At 47.8% G+C, this 18,126-nt stretch overlaps 1 protein-coding gene across 3 annotated transcripts in view; it reads left to right on the forward strand.

The window, feature by feature from the left end:
• The window catches only part of Stard8 (StAR related lipid transfer domain containing 8), an 85,844-nt gene that overhangs the window by 65,282 nt on the left and 2,436 nt on the right, over window positions 1-18,126 (forward strand). For all 3 annotated transcript variants that reach the window (XM_045140225.1, XM_045140227.1, XM_045140226.1), the window contains 10 exons: window positions 6,017-6,088; window positions 9,082-9,163; window positions 10,341-10,404; window positions 11,910-13,300; window positions 13,917-14,090; window positions 14,698-14,857; window positions 15,332-15,530; window positions 16,449-16,659; window positions 16,906-17,020; window positions 17,267-17,491. In XM_045140225.1, coding sequence (XP_044996160.1) covers window positions 6,017-6,088; window positions 9,082-9,163; window positions 10,341-10,404; window positions 11,910-13,300; window positions 13,917-14,090; window positions 14,698-14,857; window positions 15,332-15,530; window positions 16,449-16,659; window positions 16,906-17,020; window positions 17,267-17,491 — 2,693 coding nt within the window. The remainder of the gene's footprint in view (window positions 1-6,016; window positions 6,089-9,081; window positions 9,164-10,340; window positions 10,405-11,909; window positions 13,301-13,916; window positions 14,091-14,697; window positions 14,858-15,331; window positions 15,531-16,448; window positions 16,660-16,905; window positions 17,021-17,266; window positions 17,492-18,126) is intronic.

The following is an 18,126-nucleotide window of genomic DNA, read 5'->3' on the forward strand; positions in this document are numbered from 1 at the left end:
AGTTGGGGCTTCAATCTGGGTGGAATCCAGTTGTGCCAGCTCAATGGTATTATTGACCTATTCTGGCACATCATACCAGTACCTGTAGAATAGAGCAGTTGAAACTGCTAGCAGCCAAGCCCTGTAATCTACATATCTGGACATAGAAGGCAGGGAGCCACATACTTTCCTACCTCACTCACCTCAGCCTTCTGGGTGTCCTCAGCCTACTTGGTGTCATTTTCCCTACTGGGCACACAGGCCAGTTCTATGTCAAGACTGCCCCTGCTCCAGCCTCAGGTGAGCTGACTCTATTGTAGGCAGGGGTGTGGTCACTCCTGGCCACATAGGCTGGGATGGATGGGTTACAGTTCTGTAATTCAGCCCTCAATCACCAAGATATATGTCCCTGACTGCTCCATCTAGGAGGGAGCCTCAGGGCTTCCCAACTCTTAGAGAGAAGGTGTATTGTCAGGAGCTAGTGTTCCTGACATCCTGGTCAGTAGGGTAAGTAATAACCCACTACATTCTCTGGATTCTTGCTAGGGAGAAGTGCTGGGGAATTCAGTCTGGAGCCCTACCCCAAACTCCTTTTCTCTTTCCTTTGTCTTGCAACATCTGCAGCCCCTTTGAAATCTCTGCTTCTTCTTCTTTTTTTTTTTTTATTTGAGAGCGACAGACACAGAGAGAAAGACAGATAGAGGGAAAGAGAGAGAATGGGCGCGCCAGGGCTTCCAGCCTCTGCAAACGAACTCCAGACGCGTGCACCCCCTTGTGCATCTGGCTAATGTGGGACCTGGGGAACCGAGCCTCGAACTGGGGTCCTTAGGCTTCACAGGCAAGCGCTTAACTGCTAAGCCATCTCTCCAGCCCGGAAATCTCTGCTTCTTAACCTCACTTCACTGAGCCACTTTGCTCCAGTTCTGAGAGAGATGGATGCAAACATTGCTCAGACACAGAAGGAAATACTACTTAGAACTCTTTATCCTCGTTTTCCTTTTTCTTTGAAACCTCTGTAATCAGAATGGGAAGAAACATACTTAAGAGCTTAGCTGGATGTGGTGGCACACACCTTTAGTCCCAGCACTAGAGTGGTAGAGATAGGAGGAGTGCTGTGAATTCAAAGCCAGCCTGGGAATATAGAATGTGTTCCAGGGCAGCCTGGGCTAGAATGAGACCCTACCTTGAAAAAAATTGAAAGTATGTATCGAAGATTTTTTCCTCTATTGTTTAATTTAATGCTCTCAGTAGCAATAGCCTTGACTCCATTTTATAGAGGAAGAGTTAGAGGAGGAGATAGAAAGGTCATATAACCTTCCCACAGTCAAAGAACTGGTGACTAACAGCATCAGGATTTAAACACAGGCTTGTGATTCCATTGGACTAGAAGGAGCAGGGGAAAAGTTTGGGAGGGCCTAGAATTAATTCCTTGCTTGTCTGGCATCTGTGGGCAGGTGGAATAATGCCATGAAAAATAACATTGAACATGGGATTAAAAGATCAAAGTTGGGCCTTAGCGATTAAGTCACTTGCCTGTGAAACCTAAGGACCCAAGTTCGATTCTCCAGGACCCATGCATAAGGTGGCACATGCGTCTGGAGTTTGTTTGCAGTGACTGGATACCCTGGCATGCCCATTCTCCCAATTTCTCTCTCTCTGTTTCTCTCTTCTTCTCTCTCTCAAATAAATAAATAAAATATTTTTAAAAAGATCAAAGTTGTAGTCTCAGCTGTGACTCTTGGTGGCCTTTAGTCTCAGTATGCTACATACTAAAAATAATAATTTGGAGATCAATTAATTTCACCTTTGGGGAAGGGGGCCCCAGGCACTGGCATTGTTTAAATGTTTCCTAGCTGATTCTAATGTGTACTCCTGATTTATACCGACATGTCTCAGACTTTAGTGTGTGTAAGCAAAAATTGGCTTAGCATTTTGCTTTAGTATATAAATTGCAACTTAGTAGTAAGTTTGTGGCATGGAAGGATATGGGATTCTGTGCCTGAGTAATGTTGAAGCCACTGTTTTGAGATCACATTTTGTGTAGCATGATACAAGAGGGATCCAGGTAGGTATGAGCAAAGTTGGCACCCACCTGAGTGAGCTGGTATTTTTTTCTTGCTAGTCCTAGGTAGGTCTACTACCTCTTATCAGTGGAGCAGGCATACTGTCACCCTCCTGTAGGCTCTATGGCTTCGGAAAACAGTGCAGATGTGTAGGGTTTAGGATTTGATTATTGCACTGTTGTACCTGTTTCAGGCTGAGAAAGTGAGGAGTAGGGGAGAGGAGTCCTTTTCTTCTTATCACAAGTGACTAAGGGCTGCAATGGGATATCAGAATGTGTGCCTCATGTGCAAGGCATTGATTAACTTCCCTGCCTAGAGTGATCCTACCAGACTTGTGACCCTTTAGGGGTCATTATCTCTCCCTGTGCTCACCTCTTTGGAAATTCCTACCTGATCCATCCTTTTGTCCTGATAACAAGAAAGCAAAGCTGGCTGCCAAGAGGGTCACTAAGATCCTGGAAGTGTCTCTGCAGTGGGGTGGGGGTTGTTGTAGTAGGGCCAAAGAACAGAGAAGTGGTTGTGGTAGCCAGCTCAGCTGTCTTTAACAGCAAAACCAAGTGCTCCCTCAGCTGGTGAGCAGTCCCTTCCAAGTCCCCCTATTGTTTGCCTCACCGCATTGCCTAGATGCTGCTGGCTTGAAGAAGTGGCTCCTTTCTCAGGCCTGCATTGCCCCCTGCCAGATAAGCTGAGGTACTGCTGGCAGGAGTCGGACACTGAGGAGGAAGTTGCAGTAAGGGAACACAGGCACAGAGCGGTGGGTACACACACAGACTAAGCCACTGGCAGGTATATATAGGCGTGCAATCCTACAGTGATCTTTGTGGTTCATAGCCCCAAGTGAATTTGGCTAGATTTATATGCAGAGACAGATGCTGAGGTAGACATTGATGCCTGCACTCATGGAAGTATAAGATTCTTACCCCTGCCCTACCCCTGTTTACCCACAAAGCCTGCCAGGACTCCAGGGTTTGCCAGATCTTCACTTTTCCTCCCCACAGTCCTCACCAGTGTGTGACACTTGAGGAGCCTATTATTGTTATTGACTGCTTTCTGCCTTGTCCTGCTCCTCCATATCTACTTGCCTGCATATCTGAAAGAGTAGATTTTTTTTTGTTTGATTTTTTGAGGTAAGGTCTCGTTCTAGCCCAGGCTGACCTGAAATTCACTATGTAGACTCAGGCTGGCCTTGAACTCATGGCTATCATCCTACCTCTGCCTCCCAAGTGCTGGGATTAAAAGTGTGTGCCACCATGCCCAACAAGAGTGTCTTAAGAATCCTTTGCCTTACAAAACCAAAGACTTTATGAGTAGGTCATATAGAAAGCTACTTCTTCATTAGCTAATTAAAAATATAATTAAAAATAACAGAGTTGGGTACCTTGCTGGGGTGAAGAATACTGTGCCCAGAAGCCATAGGTTGTTACAAGTAAATGCTGGTACCAGGGGTAGGTCAACCCCCAGTGAGTAGTTGGTCAGGGAGGCCCATGAACCCCTACCCAAACAATACAGGGTATTGTTCATGCTCTTGGTTGCCAACCAGAGCTGGATGGGAAGACCCTGTTACTGAAGACAGCACATGCTTCAGTTGCAGGACACTGAAAAATCAAGCTAGAATTTAATGGGAAGCCTCCTCCCTGTTGGCTAGCTGTCCTAGTGCTGGAAAGTACTGTGCAGGCTGCTGGGGAAGGAAAGTCATCAACAGTCTAAACCATCAGTGGATCCTGCAAGATGCACAATGAGCCAGCCAGTCAAGAAGTGCCCACTGGTGCAATAGAAACACGTCAGTTATGGGGGTAACCAACTGCTCCCTACTTGAAAGAGTATTGCTGCTAACCAGAGAAACTTCTCTGTAGAGATGGCAACAGATATTGAGGAGAGGCAAAACTCAACAAAATGCTGAAAATAAGAGGCCGTTGGGAGCTCAGTGGTAAATGAGACATCTCTATCACTCCCTCCAAGTCTCAGAGAACGCTGTGAAAGAGAAAGCAGAAAGAATGAAGAGGGGAAGAAAGATTATTAGAGCCATGGGATAGGAAGGAGTGTCCTGGGGCACAGAAACAGACATGCATTTATGATCCCACAGGGAACACCATTAACCCCCCTGAGGAGAGCCCTCAGTGGATTGAGGACAGGGGAGAGAGAGAGAATAACTTGATTTGAATATGACCAACACCTGACAGGTTCAGACAATAAAATTCATAATCAATAAATAAAAATAGAAGAATAACTACTTGGAAAGAGGAGGGGGGTCAGTGGAATAGAGGTGATGGAGAGAGAACAAAAGAGGGCAATAGGAGGGGTATGTGATGGAATTACAGTATGTCCATGTATTAAAATTCTAAATTTTACAAAAGAATCCTTTGACGTATCAGTCCTGGTTGCCAGGATCTCCTGGATTCCCTTGTGGGTGAGTACTTGGACTGAGAATTTTTCTTGTCTTGGAAACAATCATCAGGCTCCTTATAGTTTGTTGTTCAGCAAGACCCCTATATGTACTAAGGAAATGGAAGAGCTGTTGAGGGCAAGACTCCAAGGCCTGACCAGCTCTTGTGAAGCCAGCAGCTTTCCTCTACCAATCCCACAATGCCAGAGTCCACAGTTCCAGCACCCATCTTGAGATGTCTGGCAGTCACAGAGCTTTGCCACTAGTATTCAGCCTACTCTGGTAGCCAGAAGATCCTCCTCCATGGCTTCATATCTCCACTGAAGCTGGCAATGGTGCTCATCTCTGTGTTTGGCACACCTAGAGCATAAGAGGGAGGCTAACCCAGTTATTGCCCTCCAAGATGCCCAAAGGCCCATAGAAGGTTCAGCACTAGATTGTGCCCCAAGCTGCCTGAGCCAATAAGAGATGGGGTTGTCCTGGGAAGAACCCTGGGGAGAGAAGACTGGAGTTTGATGAATGGTTGGGGAAAAAAAGAACTGGTAGATCTGCTGTCAGAAGGGCAGGAAGCCTAAATGAGAGTTTGACTGAATTTACATTATAGCCCCAGCTACCATTTTGTAAGCTGTTGAGATTGTCATCTCTCCTCTCCTTTCCTCTTCTCCCACCTCTAAACCTTAAGCCTCTCCTCCCATTTTTATTTGTTTATTCCTGCAGTTATTTGCAAGCAAATGGAGAGAGAGAAAATGAATGAATGAATGAGTGAATATGGGTGTGCCAGGGCCTCTAGCTGCTGCCAATGAACTCCAGATGCATGTGCCACTTTGTGCATCTGGCTTTTCATGGGTACTGGGGAATCAAACCAGGGTCATTAGGCTTTATAGGCAAGTACCTTAGCTGCTGAGCCATATTTCCAGCCTCCCTCCTCTTTTGATAGCATCTCACTGTATAGCCCAGGCTTGCCTTAAACTCATAACCCACCTCCCAACTACTGGGATTACAGGTGTGTACCGCCATGCCTGGGTTGAGTCACTTCCTTTCTGAGCTTGTGTGTATGGCTGTTCAGTGGGCATGGTGACATCTTCTTTGCAGGCAATTGTGTGTGAAATGAAATTTATCAATGGGCTGGAGGACAATAGGTATGATGGTGAGAAAGGAAGTAGTAAGCATTGGTGGACATTTCATATGCCCTAACTGGACTAGAGTGTTCCACCTACAGTCATGGAGGAGTGGCTCACTGAGGAAGGCTTGGGGGCCAGGGATACAGCGGGGGCTTCTGCCAGCAGTGTTTCTTGACACTTGATAATCCTGGGAGTTGCTCATGGTGTTGAGTTCTGTTCTTGGTCAGGGGTGCAAGAGTAGAAGGCATTTAGGACCAGCAGGGAATGATGCTCAAGATAACTGTGGCTGATACAGAAAGGACAGATCAGGGAGCAAAGGGTCCTGGCTGGCTGTGAACTGGAACAAATGGGCCAGCCTCGCTGCCATTTCTGAACTAGGCATTCCTGCATGGTGGTTGTGAGACAGCACCCACCAAGAATCCTACTAATCCATTTTTTCTGCCTGTTTCCTTTTCTCTATTCTGTTTTAGAAGCTGAGGCCAAAAAAGCATGTGAATGGCTCCGGGCAACAGGATTCTCTCAGTATGCTCAACTATTTGAAGGTAAGCCACTCAGTTGCTCTCCCTGTCCCATTCCAAAACTTATTTTGTCCTGCAGCATTTCCTCTGTAAAATGGGTACAGCATGTCCTCTGGTAGGCCAATTAAAAGCTTCTGTGTATCCTGGGCCTACTCAAATTTATTTAGGAACATTTTGCCTAAAATTACAACTCTTTCCTACATCGTCATTTCTGCTTGATTGCTCTCATCAACTTCTACAACCTCTGATACCAGCCATGTTTCGAAGGACTTTGTCTTGTTTAGTGTGCTGCTTTGTACTTCTGAGGACAAGGTAAAGGATGGCCCCTCCCCAGGAATTGTTCACCTTGGTGACCCAACCTGGACCTCCTTTCTGTTTTTTTTCATTTTGCTCTTATTATTTTCCTTAGAGTTCATACTCGCTGTTTCCTCTTCACATACCCCTGCTGTACCCTGGCTTTATCCTTACATCACTCTGTCAAATTTCCCAGTGACATCCATGGCATCAGGGCCACTTCTGAGTTCTCATATCCTGCTCCATATTTCAGCAGCATTTAGTGCAGATTCCCAATCCTTCCTATGGCTTCTGGAGTGTTTACTCTTATCTGCCTCTCTGGCTGCCACTGTCTTTCTTTACCTGATTCTACTTCCCTGACAACTAAATGTTAGAGTAGCCCTACAACTCAGCCTTGGCCCTCTATGTTCTCTACATTTCTTTGCAGATTTCTTTCAAAGATTTCTTGAAGATCCTCATCCAGGTACATCTGTATTGTGATGACCTCCGAATCAAACTCTCTAGACCTCATTCTCAGCTTCTAATTCATCTAGTCAGTCACCAATGTAGTACCATTAGCCAGAGGTGCAATATGTGCCTCAGATTTACCAGGTCTAAAGCAACTCTTTTCTTTAAAAATATGGTTTTTATATATTTATTTGCAAGGAGACAGAGAGAAAGAGAGAATGGGAATGTCAGAGCCACTTTGCACATCTGGTTTTACTTGGGGATTACGGACTTGAACCTGGGCCCAACACAGATTGCAAGCAAGTGCCTTTAACAGCTGAGCCATCTCTGCAGCTCCTAAAACAACTCTTGAAGGTACCATCATGTATTCATTTGCTCAAGCTCCACATTCAGGAATTAGCCTGAACTCCTTTGCCACCCCTCTGCCATGTGTAAGCATCTAGTAAGTCCTTTCTCCCTTCAGAATATATCTTCACTGGGTCTACTTCTTATTATATCCACTGCCACATCTGCTGTAACCTGCCAGCATGGTTTACCTGGACTAGTAATGTCAGCTTCCTCTTGGACCTCCATGCTTCTGTTTTGTCCTCCTGTGCCTCTCTACAGCAGCAAGAGGGGGTGTGTGCATTCCTCTCCTCCAAAAAGTGAAATAAGTGCCAGTATTTCACTGTGGCTGACAAGACTGAGCCTTCCATTTATGATGGTTTTTCTTCATTTACTATGCTCTGTGTTCCTCTCTGCTTCTTACTTCCGTCCAGTTCTCTCCTTCCTCAGAGTCTTGGTGTTCATTCTCCTTCTGCCCAAAACTCTTTCTAGTTTTCTGCATTGCCAGTTTCTTCTCAGCCTTCAGGCCTTAGGTTGAAAATCCACCTCAGAAAGGCCTGTGCTGACCACTTCTCACCAAGTAGTTTCACCGCCACCAGTTTCTATGTATTGCATTACTCTAGCTCATGTTTTCCATGGCATTTGTGTTATCTTGGTTTCATGTATTCTTTAATGTCAGTTTTTTGTTTTTTTATGAGAGTAGAAACTCTGTGAAGGCAGGGACCAATCTTGAGTTGTTCACTACTGTCCAGTATTTTGCATAGTGCCTGGCATGAAGTGGTATCAGTGTCAGTGAAGTGAGAAAATGAATTAATTGGCTCATTTTATCAATAAAACACAGGGATGTAACTTTTTTTTTGAATTTTATTTATTTATTTATTTGAGAGCGACAGACACAGAGAGAAAGATAGATAGAGGGAGAGAGAGAGAATGGGCACGCCAGGGCTTCCAGCCTCTGCAAACGAACTCCAGACGCGTGCGCCCCCTTGTGCATCTGGCTAACGTGGGACCTGGGGAACCGAGCCTCGAACCGGGGTCCTTAGGCTTCACAGGCAAGCGCTTAACCGCTAAACCATCTCTCCAGCCCGGATGTAAATTTAAGGTTCTCTTTCCTCCTTTTCTTAATGTCTTCCTTTTCTCTCTCCCTTCCCCGGCATAGAGAGGGCTCCCACTGCTCTGGAAACAGAGAAAGTGAGGTATTATTTGTCTGCATACTATCCTTTCTTTCCTTACTCCTTCCCTTCTCCCCAGAATTCACCTTGAAGAGAAGAGGTTCTCTATCTGAAAAGCTCACGATTCAGAGGAGGAAGAGGAACCTAGTCCTTGGGAACTTGGTTCACTGTTGGCAACCATCCAAGGCCTCAGGCTTGCTCTCTATACCTGGACCTACTTTGCCAACTGATATAGTCTTTAATCTCAACTTTCCTGGCCTCTCTCTGGCTTTTCCCTTCCAAGTCTGAGCTCCCTGGGTCACCCTTGGGAAAAGCCGTTTTCTATTACTGTGATCAAATGCCTGAGATGAGCTACTTAAGGCAAGAAAATATTTATTTGGGCTCACGCTTGTTTAGCCCCACTGCTCTGGACATACACCCAAGAGAACATCATGGTGAAAGTGTGGAATGGAGGAGAGAAAGGGAGGAGAGATAGACAGATGATAGACAGACAGTTGAAATGTTCAGTGACTCAACTTCCTTCTACTAGGTCTCATTTCCTGAAGGCTCCACTACCTTCCATGAGAACCATCAGCTGGGGACTAAGACTTTTAACACATGGGCATATGGGAAACTCTTAAAAATCTAAACTCTATCAACTTCTTTACTCCCTATATTTCTTCTTCTGCTGTGGCCCTTGGCTTCTTGCTTTCTTTCTTCCTTATTCTTTACAGTTTAAGGGTTACTGGGGCTATTTCTGATCCCCTACCAGACTCATCTTTGCTTCTCTTTGCCACACAGAAGGTGTGTTTCCCCTGGATATTGGCTCTGTGAAGAAGGACCACGGTTTTCTGGACGACGACTCTCTGGGGGCCCTGTGCAGGTACGGGGCTGAGGGCCAGGCCTAGGAAGCCATGTGGAGCTTGTTCATGGAAAAGACAAGTTCTTGGTGCACTTGAGGAGAAGAGGATTATAGCTTATTGTGAAGCTCTTCTGCAGTCACTTTGCTTGTTCTGATGTTTCTGATACCATCCTCTACCCATCATTCTAGCTAGAGAGCCTAGCTCTGGCCTTGATTCAAAAATAATTCCTTCCGGGCTGGAGATATGGCTTAGCGGTTAAGCGCTTGCCTGTGAAGCCTAAGGACCCCGGTTCGAGGCTCGGTTCCCCAGGTCCCACGTTAGCCAGATGCACAAGGGGGCGCACGCGTCTGGAGTTCGTTTGCAGAGGCTGGAAGCCCTGGCGCGCCCATTCTCTCTCTCTCCCTCTATCTGTCTTTCTCTCTGTGTCTGTCGCTCTCAAATAAATAAATAAAAAATATATTTAAAAAAAATAATTCCTTCCAACATGCCTTGGATTCAGTCTGTCTCTATTTAAAACAGCTCTACTGTTTCCTGAGACCAAACCATGACTTCTCTTTAAATGTATTAAAATAACTCAATTAGCTTCAGTCTCTCTACTCTACCCACCTACCAATCCATCCTTTCTACAACCACCAGACTCAGCTTTTAAAGTCCCAAGAGCTCCTCCTCTGCTTAAAATCTGTTACTACCAACCCAGGAAAGTACAAAGCTGTTTTAGCATGACACTCCAGACCCTTTACCATCTGCCTTTTTGACTTACCTTATTAGTGCTCATCCCAACCTCTCATACAGGTATTTTGCTGACCAGTCAAGGCTCCTGCACAAGCCTACAATAAGAGTCTCCTGTTTCTCTTTCCCTCCAAATCTCATTTTTGTTTTCCAGGACTCCTCCTCTGACTGTACCTGGATGTTCCTTCTCCTACCCTCAGTGTTTATGCTTTGCCTTATGCCCACTCTGTTCTTCAATCTGTCCAATTCTTGTAGTGGTTTATTTCTGTATCTATAAGCTCCTAGATCACAGAGGGTATAATCTTCCTGGCAACCTGTCTGGTGCTTAAGCCATCATGAACACTGAGGGAAAGCTTTAATGGCTTGGCCATGTGAAATGGTAGATAGCATCTGAACATGTCTTGGTAGGTTATGCCAGGCTTTGGGGGGTCTGGAGCTCCTAAGGTGACTGCTTATTTTGTATTGCAGGAGGCTAATGACCTTGAACAATTGTGCTTCGATGAAGTTGGAGGTTCATTTTCAGTGCAAGCAGGTGAATCTTAGCAAGAGGTTATACTTGTGATCTCATGGTAGCTGGGGGAATTCACAACATGCATCAACCACTTGGTGTGCGCTCCTGTATCCCAGGATTTCAGGGTGTTCAAAGCAGTGTCTTGCTCCAGCCTGGGGGTGGAGAGGTAGGAAGCATGCTATATGACAGGCTCTATGAGGCCACCAGGATTTTGGGTAAGACTGACCTACAGGATGGTATGAGAGCAAGTACCCTGGCTCATGCCTCCCCCCCCCCATCAGCCCACCTCTATTTTTTTTTTATTTTGCTAATAACTTTACCTCCTGATGGCCTTCCTAGGAACTTCCCTAAAATTTGCTTCACTACATGGTTTGTGATTTCAAAATTCCTTGACTAGAAGAAGAGACATGATAATATGTTTGGAAGACCATGGTCTATATTGACTTAGAAGTCAAAATACCCATAGTGTCATGTCCATGAAGTCTTACCCCCTCAATCGGCAACCTCATTTTCCCCATCTCTATAATGAATTGGAAGGCTGTATTAATAGCCAGTAAAGACTTTCTAACTCTTGTGTTCTTGTAGTGCAGAAGCCATGAGGATTCTTGGCAATTCATAACTTCAAAAAAAAATAGGCTTCATGATCTCATTGTTTCCTGGGGACAGATTTTGTTGGTTTTCTGTAGGGCATTTTCTGCTAGAGGCATGCAGTTGGGTGAGATAGCCTAGTTTCAAGAGTAATGGCCTAGGAATTGGGAGACCCAAGGGACCTGGCCCCACTTCTGTCACTAACTTCCCAATACCCTCTGTAAATCCTCTTCAACTGTCTGAGCCTCAATTTCTTCATCTTGCCCAGGAAGAGCTGAATTAGAAAATCTAAAATTCCTTCCAGTTCTTCTGGCATGGATTTTTAAAAAATATTTTATTAATTAATTAATTTATTTGAGAGCGAGAGAAAGAGACAGAGAGAAAATGGGTGTGCCAGGGCCTCTAGCCACTGCAAACAAAGTCCACATGTGCCACCTTGTGCATGTGACTTACATGGATACTGGAAAATTGAACCTAGGTCCTTAGGCTTCACAGGCAAGTGCCTTAACTGCTAAGCCATCTCTCCAGGCCCCTGTCCTGTATTTTTTTATTGACAACTTCCATAATTGTAAACAATATCTCATGGTAATTCCCTCCCTTGTCTTGTATTTTTAATGTAAGGCTACAGAATAGATTCTTAGGAGGCTCTGTCACTGGTGTAAGCATATCAGTAAGTGACCTTGATCAAGTTCTGGTGTCTCTCTCTGGTGGGTGTCTCTTTCCATATCTGTAAAATGCCACCATATATCTGGGCTCTGTCTGTGACACCTTGAGTCCTCCAGCATGCCCAGAGACAACGTCCCATTTGTAGGCTATGTCCTCACCTGAAAGCAAGACCCTTCAACTCAAAGCCCCCTAAGACTTTGGAGGCAGAGTGGAGCACAAGGTGGCGTTTGGATGTTGGACTTCTCTTACCCTTCCCTGTGGTCCCTCCCCAGAATGAAGACTCAGAAGAGGAAGAGCAGTGTACCATCAATAGCCACTGGGCCTTTGAACAGGAAAGCAAGTGTGGGTCTCCCATGGGCTCATCTGGCCTGCTGGCCCCACCAAGTCCTAGCCTACTGGGGACTTCAAGCTGTGAAAGTGTCCTCACTGAACTTAGTGCCACCTCCCTGCCAGCCATCACTGTGAGCCTTTCACCAGAGCCAGAAGAACTGCCTTCTCTAGGTCGTGTACCTAGCCCAAGCGACTGGCCCCTCCTCAGCCCCACAAAGGGCAAGGAGGGTTCCCAGGACAAAGTCAAGAAGCACCATTCCCGTAGCTTCCTCAAGCACCTTGAATCTCTGAGGCGGAAGGAAAAGGGTGACAGCCGGCAAACAGAACCTCAGCAAAGCCTGGCCACCTCAGAGAAGGTTACCAAAGCCTCTTCGTTCCGTAGTTGTCGTGGCTTCCTCTCAGCTGGACTATGCAGAGCCAAGAACTGGGCCAACACCTCAGCCAGGGGCAGAGATGGTGAGATTCAGAAGGCCTGGCAGGCTTGGCCTGTAGCCACACTCCGGTATCCTAAGCAGGTACACCGGCGTGATTGCCTGGTGCATGTGCCTGGGGACCATAAGCCAGGCACATTCCCTCGCTCTCTATCCATTGAGAGCCTGTGTCCAGAAGATGGACATCACCTGGCAGATTGGCAGCCAGGTAGGCGCTGGGGCTATGAAGGGCGCCGGGGCTCCTGTGGCTCCACGGGTAGCCATGCCAGCACTTATGACAACTTGCCTGAGTTGTACCCAGCTGAGCCTGTACTGGCTGGGGCTGAGGCTGAAGATGAAGAGGAGGGCGAGGAGAGCTATACCCATCTAGATGACATCCTGCAGCATGTGTGGGGGCTACAACAACGAGTAGAACTCTGGTCTCAGACCATGTATCCAGACCTAGGGACTAGAGATAAAGAAGAGAAGGAGGAAGAAGAAGTGGCGGCCACTTTATCAGTGGAAGTAGCCACTGCAGAAGTGGAAGACCAGACTGAAGATTTGGCCCAGTCAGGGGCTTCAGCCCATGGAGATTCTCAAATTCAGGACCAAGCTGAAGTCCCACCTATAGTTCTGGCTCAGGCTCCTGCTGAAGCTCAACCATTGGTAGAGGCTGAGGCCCTGGCCCAAGCCCAGGCCCATGAGCAAGAGGCAAACTCAGCTCAGGAGCCCACCTCTGCCTCCAGCCTGTCTGTGGAAGGACACTCCATTTCGGACACTGTTGCCTCCTCCAGTGAACTTGACAGCAGTGGTAACTCCATGAATGAGGCTGAAGCTGCAGGGTCCCTGGTGGGACTCCAGGCATCAGTGCCCCGTGAACGGCGTGATTCAGGTGTTGGGGCCTCACTTACCAGACCTTGCAGGTGGGAGTTCAGGGTAGGGATGGAGGGCAAGGGTCCCTGTTTGGTTTCTACCACCTCTCTGCTCTGGTATCTTAGTCATAAATCCCAGGGGCATGTGCTTGGAGTCTGGGGTATCACTTCCAGGTAGCCAATCACAGAAGAGAAGTACAAAGTGCTAAAGTCTCCGAGATCAGAATTTTAGGTAGAAGATCTGCCCTTGTTGTGACCTTAAGGAAATTATGACTTCTCTTTGGACCCTGATTTTCTCATCCTTGCTGCAAGGGTGTTATAGATTACCCCTGTCCCTCAGCTTTGCCAGTGAGGATTTCTCTTGAGTAGCTTTGCCAGAGTAGTCTTGGAATGGATAGAGAGTGTCACTGCCTTTTGGCATTGAGTGGCTTGGTCTGAGCTTGATGCCACCCTCACTGAGAATTTCTTGGTCCTTGGGTGACCTAAGAGCTGAGGTTACACTTTTTCCATCCTGCTGTGCCATACAGCAGCACTCAAAGTGTTCCCACCTCCCTGTATTTTCTTTCTCTAGGCAACTAAATAGGGCCCAGAAGGGCACAGTCTTTTCTAAGGGTTAGCAGACTTGTGTCTCAGACTCTCTCCCTCTCTGTCCCTTTTATTGCATCAGGAAGCTCCGCTGGCACAGCTTCCAGAGCTCACATCGACCCAGTCTGAACTCGGAGTCACTGGAGATTAACCGACAGTTTGCAGGGCAGATCAACCTCCTGCACAAGGGCTCACTGTTGAGGCTCACCAGCTTCATGGAGAAGTACACTGTGTCCCACAAACAGGGATGGGTCTGGTGAGTGGCCCCTGGCCTGCAGGGGTTCAGGATCTGAGGACTTATGTCTGGGGTTCAAGGAGCACTACCTAGAGATGGGACAGACAGGCTGAGCCCACGATCCAGTGGAGAAATGCTATGCCAGGAGGCTAGAGGGGCCATGAGGATTGATGTAAGCTGGTGGGGGGGGGGCAATACTCCAGCTCTCCTTTCTCCATCCCAGCCTGCCATTAGCATCACTGTCCTAAAATGCACTTTGGTTGTAATGCTCTCAGTAAATAAACAGCCCTACGGCTTTCCATTGTCCGGATCCTTTCATGTTTTGACCAGTCCCATCCTTCTGATTAAAGAGCTTGCTACTTTCAAACAATACCATCTGAAGTCCAGTGTGACTAGTAGCCCTTCCCTCAATGAGTCATACTCTTTTTCCTGCCCCTTTGCCTTTGTTCACTCTATTCTTTCAGTCTGAAGTGCCTTTTTTCCTCATCCCTCCCCCCGCCCCAACACCACCTTTCTGTCCCTTAGAGCCTGCTGAGTTGCCACCTCTTTTCTATAGCCATTCCTGACCTACTAGGTGTACTTCCACAGTAGGCTGTCTCTCCCTGATCACTTGTCAACCCCAAAACAGGTCAGTGCCCAAGTTCATGAAAAGGAACAAAACTCCGGACTACCGTGGACAATATGTATTTGGAGTGCCACCCCTTATCCATGTACAGCGCACAGGCCAGCCTTTGCCCCAGAGTATCCAGCAAGCCATGCGCTACCTCCGTAGCCAGTGTCTGGACCAGGTGAGCCTTCCCCAGGGAGCCAGTAGAGAGAAGATGTTGGGGGCGGTGAGAAAGGCTCAAGACTGAAGATGAGAACTATCATGGCCTTCCCCTTAGGTTAGGCTGCACACCACAGACCTTCCCTCACAAAAGGCTCAGCATGGATGAAACCAAAGCTCCCTTCCCTTGCTCATGGCTGGAGCCTTCTGCCCATTTCTGCATAGCTGCTTTCTGGCCTAGGCTCTGTAGTCACCATAATCTCAGAATCTGCCTTAGGCTAAGACCACCTCTTCCTCTTCATCTCCACGATAGTCATATTTCTCTTTGGCCCCTTTGGACTTGTCATAAATCTCCCGCTCAGCCCAGCAGGAGGTCTGCCAGGCTTCCCAGACTCTAAGGTGACCTGCGCTGTGCCTCTGACACCCAGCCCTGGGCTGCCTTCACAATTTCCCTCCTCCCCTGCATGTCACCCTTCTTCCCTCTTAAATGGGCTAGGTGGGCATCTTCCGCAAATCTGGGGTCAAGTCCAGAATCCAGAGCCTGCGCCAAATGAATGAGACCTCCCCTGACAATGTCTGCTATGAAGGCCAGTCAGCATATGATGTAGCTGACCTGCTGAAGCAATATTTCCGGGACCTGCCTGAGCCCATCTTCACCAGCAAGCTCACCACCACTTTCCTGCAGATCTACCAGCGTAAGTTGCATGTTCCTCTCACCATCAACCTGCCCCACTTTCACCCTGCCTAATCCTAAAGGCATGTGGAAGATATACATGGTGGCCAGCCCCATGAGTTCATGGGAACATTTACTGTCTGGACTTGAAAAAAAAAAAAAAACACTTGGAGGGGGTCACATGCTACTCCTCCCCCAAACCTCTTATGTAAAAGGGTAAGCTGAGGCCTTGAGGAAAGAAAGGGACTCACTAAAGGCTATACTGCTTATTACGAGCAGAGGTGGGCACTGAAGAGTGCATTTCTTACCCAGGCATGAAGGCCAGAGGGGGCCTGAGACTGCCCAAATTCCATCTTCAGAAGTCATGTAAACAGCTGGGCATAACTATGCACATCTATAGCTCTAGTTCTGTGGGAAGCAAAGACCAGAGAACTGTTGGAGGTTTAGAAAGACAAGCTCTGGGATCAGGAAGAGACTTATTGTTGCAAGGGAAAAGCAAGCAGGTAAGCGATCATGGAAGGGGGCACTTGAACTTCTCCTCTGGCTGCTGTTATCAGTGCACAGGGCACTGTATCAGCACCTGCACATGTATACACCACACCCACAGCACTCATACCATACTACACATACTACATACAGCACTCAGGAGGCAGAGGTAGGAGGATCACTGTGAGTTTGCAGCCAGCCTGGGACTACAGAGAGAGATTCAGGTCAGCCTGGGCTAGAGTGAGACCCTACCGCAGAAAAAAAAATGAGTAAATAAAAATTAAAAAGAGAATAAGTAGATCTAGCCCTCAGAGACTTCCCAGAACACAACTGGCCCTTCCCTCTCACTGGTGCCCTGGGGACTGCCAGGCCTTGTGAAGGATGGAAAGCAGTAGGCTTGAGCTGTTGCCTTTGAGGAATTAAGGAAGGCCCTTCTGCCCTTCCTTCCCCACAGTTCTCCCTAAGGAGCAGTGGTTGGCAGCAGCACAAGCTGCCACCTTGCTGCTCCCTGATGAGAACCGAGAAGTGCTACAGACCCTGCTCTACTTCCTAAGTGACATTGCTTCTGCTGAGGAAAACCAGATGACAGCCGGAAACCTGGCAGTATGCCTGGCACCCTCTATCTTCCACCTCAACGTCTCCAAGAAGGACAGCCCCTCACCCAGGTGAACCAGGCAGGGTATCCAAGACAAACCTGGAAGAGTTTGTCCACAGAATTTTCTTGACCTCTAAGAGTTGCCACTACTCCTCAGACCCCAGGGCTTCTTGGCCAGTATGGAGCAGACCCTTTCCAAAAGACATTGGGTGGTTTTATGGTCGGGACTGACAAGCTGATTCCTTGGGACTAGGAAGCAGTTGTCAGCTATCTTTGCCTTGTACCAAGGTGCCACCCTGTTCTCATCTCCTTCCAGGATCAAGAGCAAACGCAGCCTTGTTGGTCGGCCAGGCCCTCGGGACCTGAGCGAGAACATGGCTGCCACCCAGGGCCTATCACACATGATCAGTGACTGCAAGAAACTTTTCCAGGTGAGCCAAGTCAGGCTGTTGGTACCTAACTGTCAGACCCACCAGAACCATCAGACTTGGTCTGTGGGTCCCAAGTCAGGGAGAGGGCCTAACTTGACATGACCCTCAAGCTCCAATTTGTATCCCTTTACCCCTCAAGGTTTCTTTTTACCTTACTCCCAGTGCAATGTCACCACTGCCCTGAACACAGAACTGTTTGGTCCCCTGCTCCCCACAGCCTCTTAGAGTATGTTTCTATTCTCCTAGGTTCCCCAAGATATGGTGGTACAACTGTGTGGTTCATACAGTGCAGCTGAGCTCAGCCCTCCAGGCCCAGCCCTGGCTGAGTTGCGGCAGGCACAGGCTTCTGGCGTGAGTCTGAGCCTCTACATGGAGGAGAGTGTGCAGGAGCTGCTGCGGGATGCTGCTGAGCGCTTCAAGGGCTGGACCAGTGTGCCAGGGCCCCAACACACAGAACTAGCTTGCAGGAAGGTGGGTGGTGCACTCCCCATCTTGCTGTGGGACTGGAAGAGGCATGGGGCCAGTCACATAGAACTGCTCTGAAATCCTTGCTGGGCCTGAGCATGGTACTCAGAGGATGTCAGTCTGGCCCAATACTGTCAAGAACTAGATGAGACCAAGGCATCTTTCCCAGGGGCCACCAAAGTTGTCTTTCACAGCTCCACTCCACACTTATTGCCACCATAGTAGCTCCAATGATTAGGTCTCCTTGGACTCCAGACAGGAGGAGCCCTTTGCAGTTCTCCCTATGCTTCTGCTTGAGCCATCCAACTGCCTGGACTGACCTTCCCCCAAGTGAGACCTCTCCCAGGTCCCCTTTACCTACCATGCCATTGATCACCTCTCTAACCAGTGCCTTCTGTCAGGCCCTGGGCTGGAAGTAGCTCCTCTCCATGCCCCTCCATGCCGACCTCACTGTTTCTGGGATATTGATCCTGAGGGATTTTGTGAGCCAGAAGTTTCCCATGTATAAAATGATCATGATTATACTTCCCCTGTGGAATCTAGGTAAGTGCAAAAGGCTTGGAGTGACCACCTTTGATCTAGTGCACATGTTACTTCCTGTGCTGTGGCAAGTCCACTGAGGATGATCATCCCTTTCTCTT

Source organism: Jaculus jaculus, chromosome X (genome assembly GCF_020740685.1).
Source record: "Jaculus jaculus isolate mJacJac1 chromosome X, mJacJac1.mat.Y.cur, whole genome shotgun sequence".
In the NCBI taxonomy this organism is placed as follows: Eukaryota; Metazoa; Chordata; class Mammalia; order Rodentia; family Dipodidae; genus Jaculus; species Jaculus jaculus.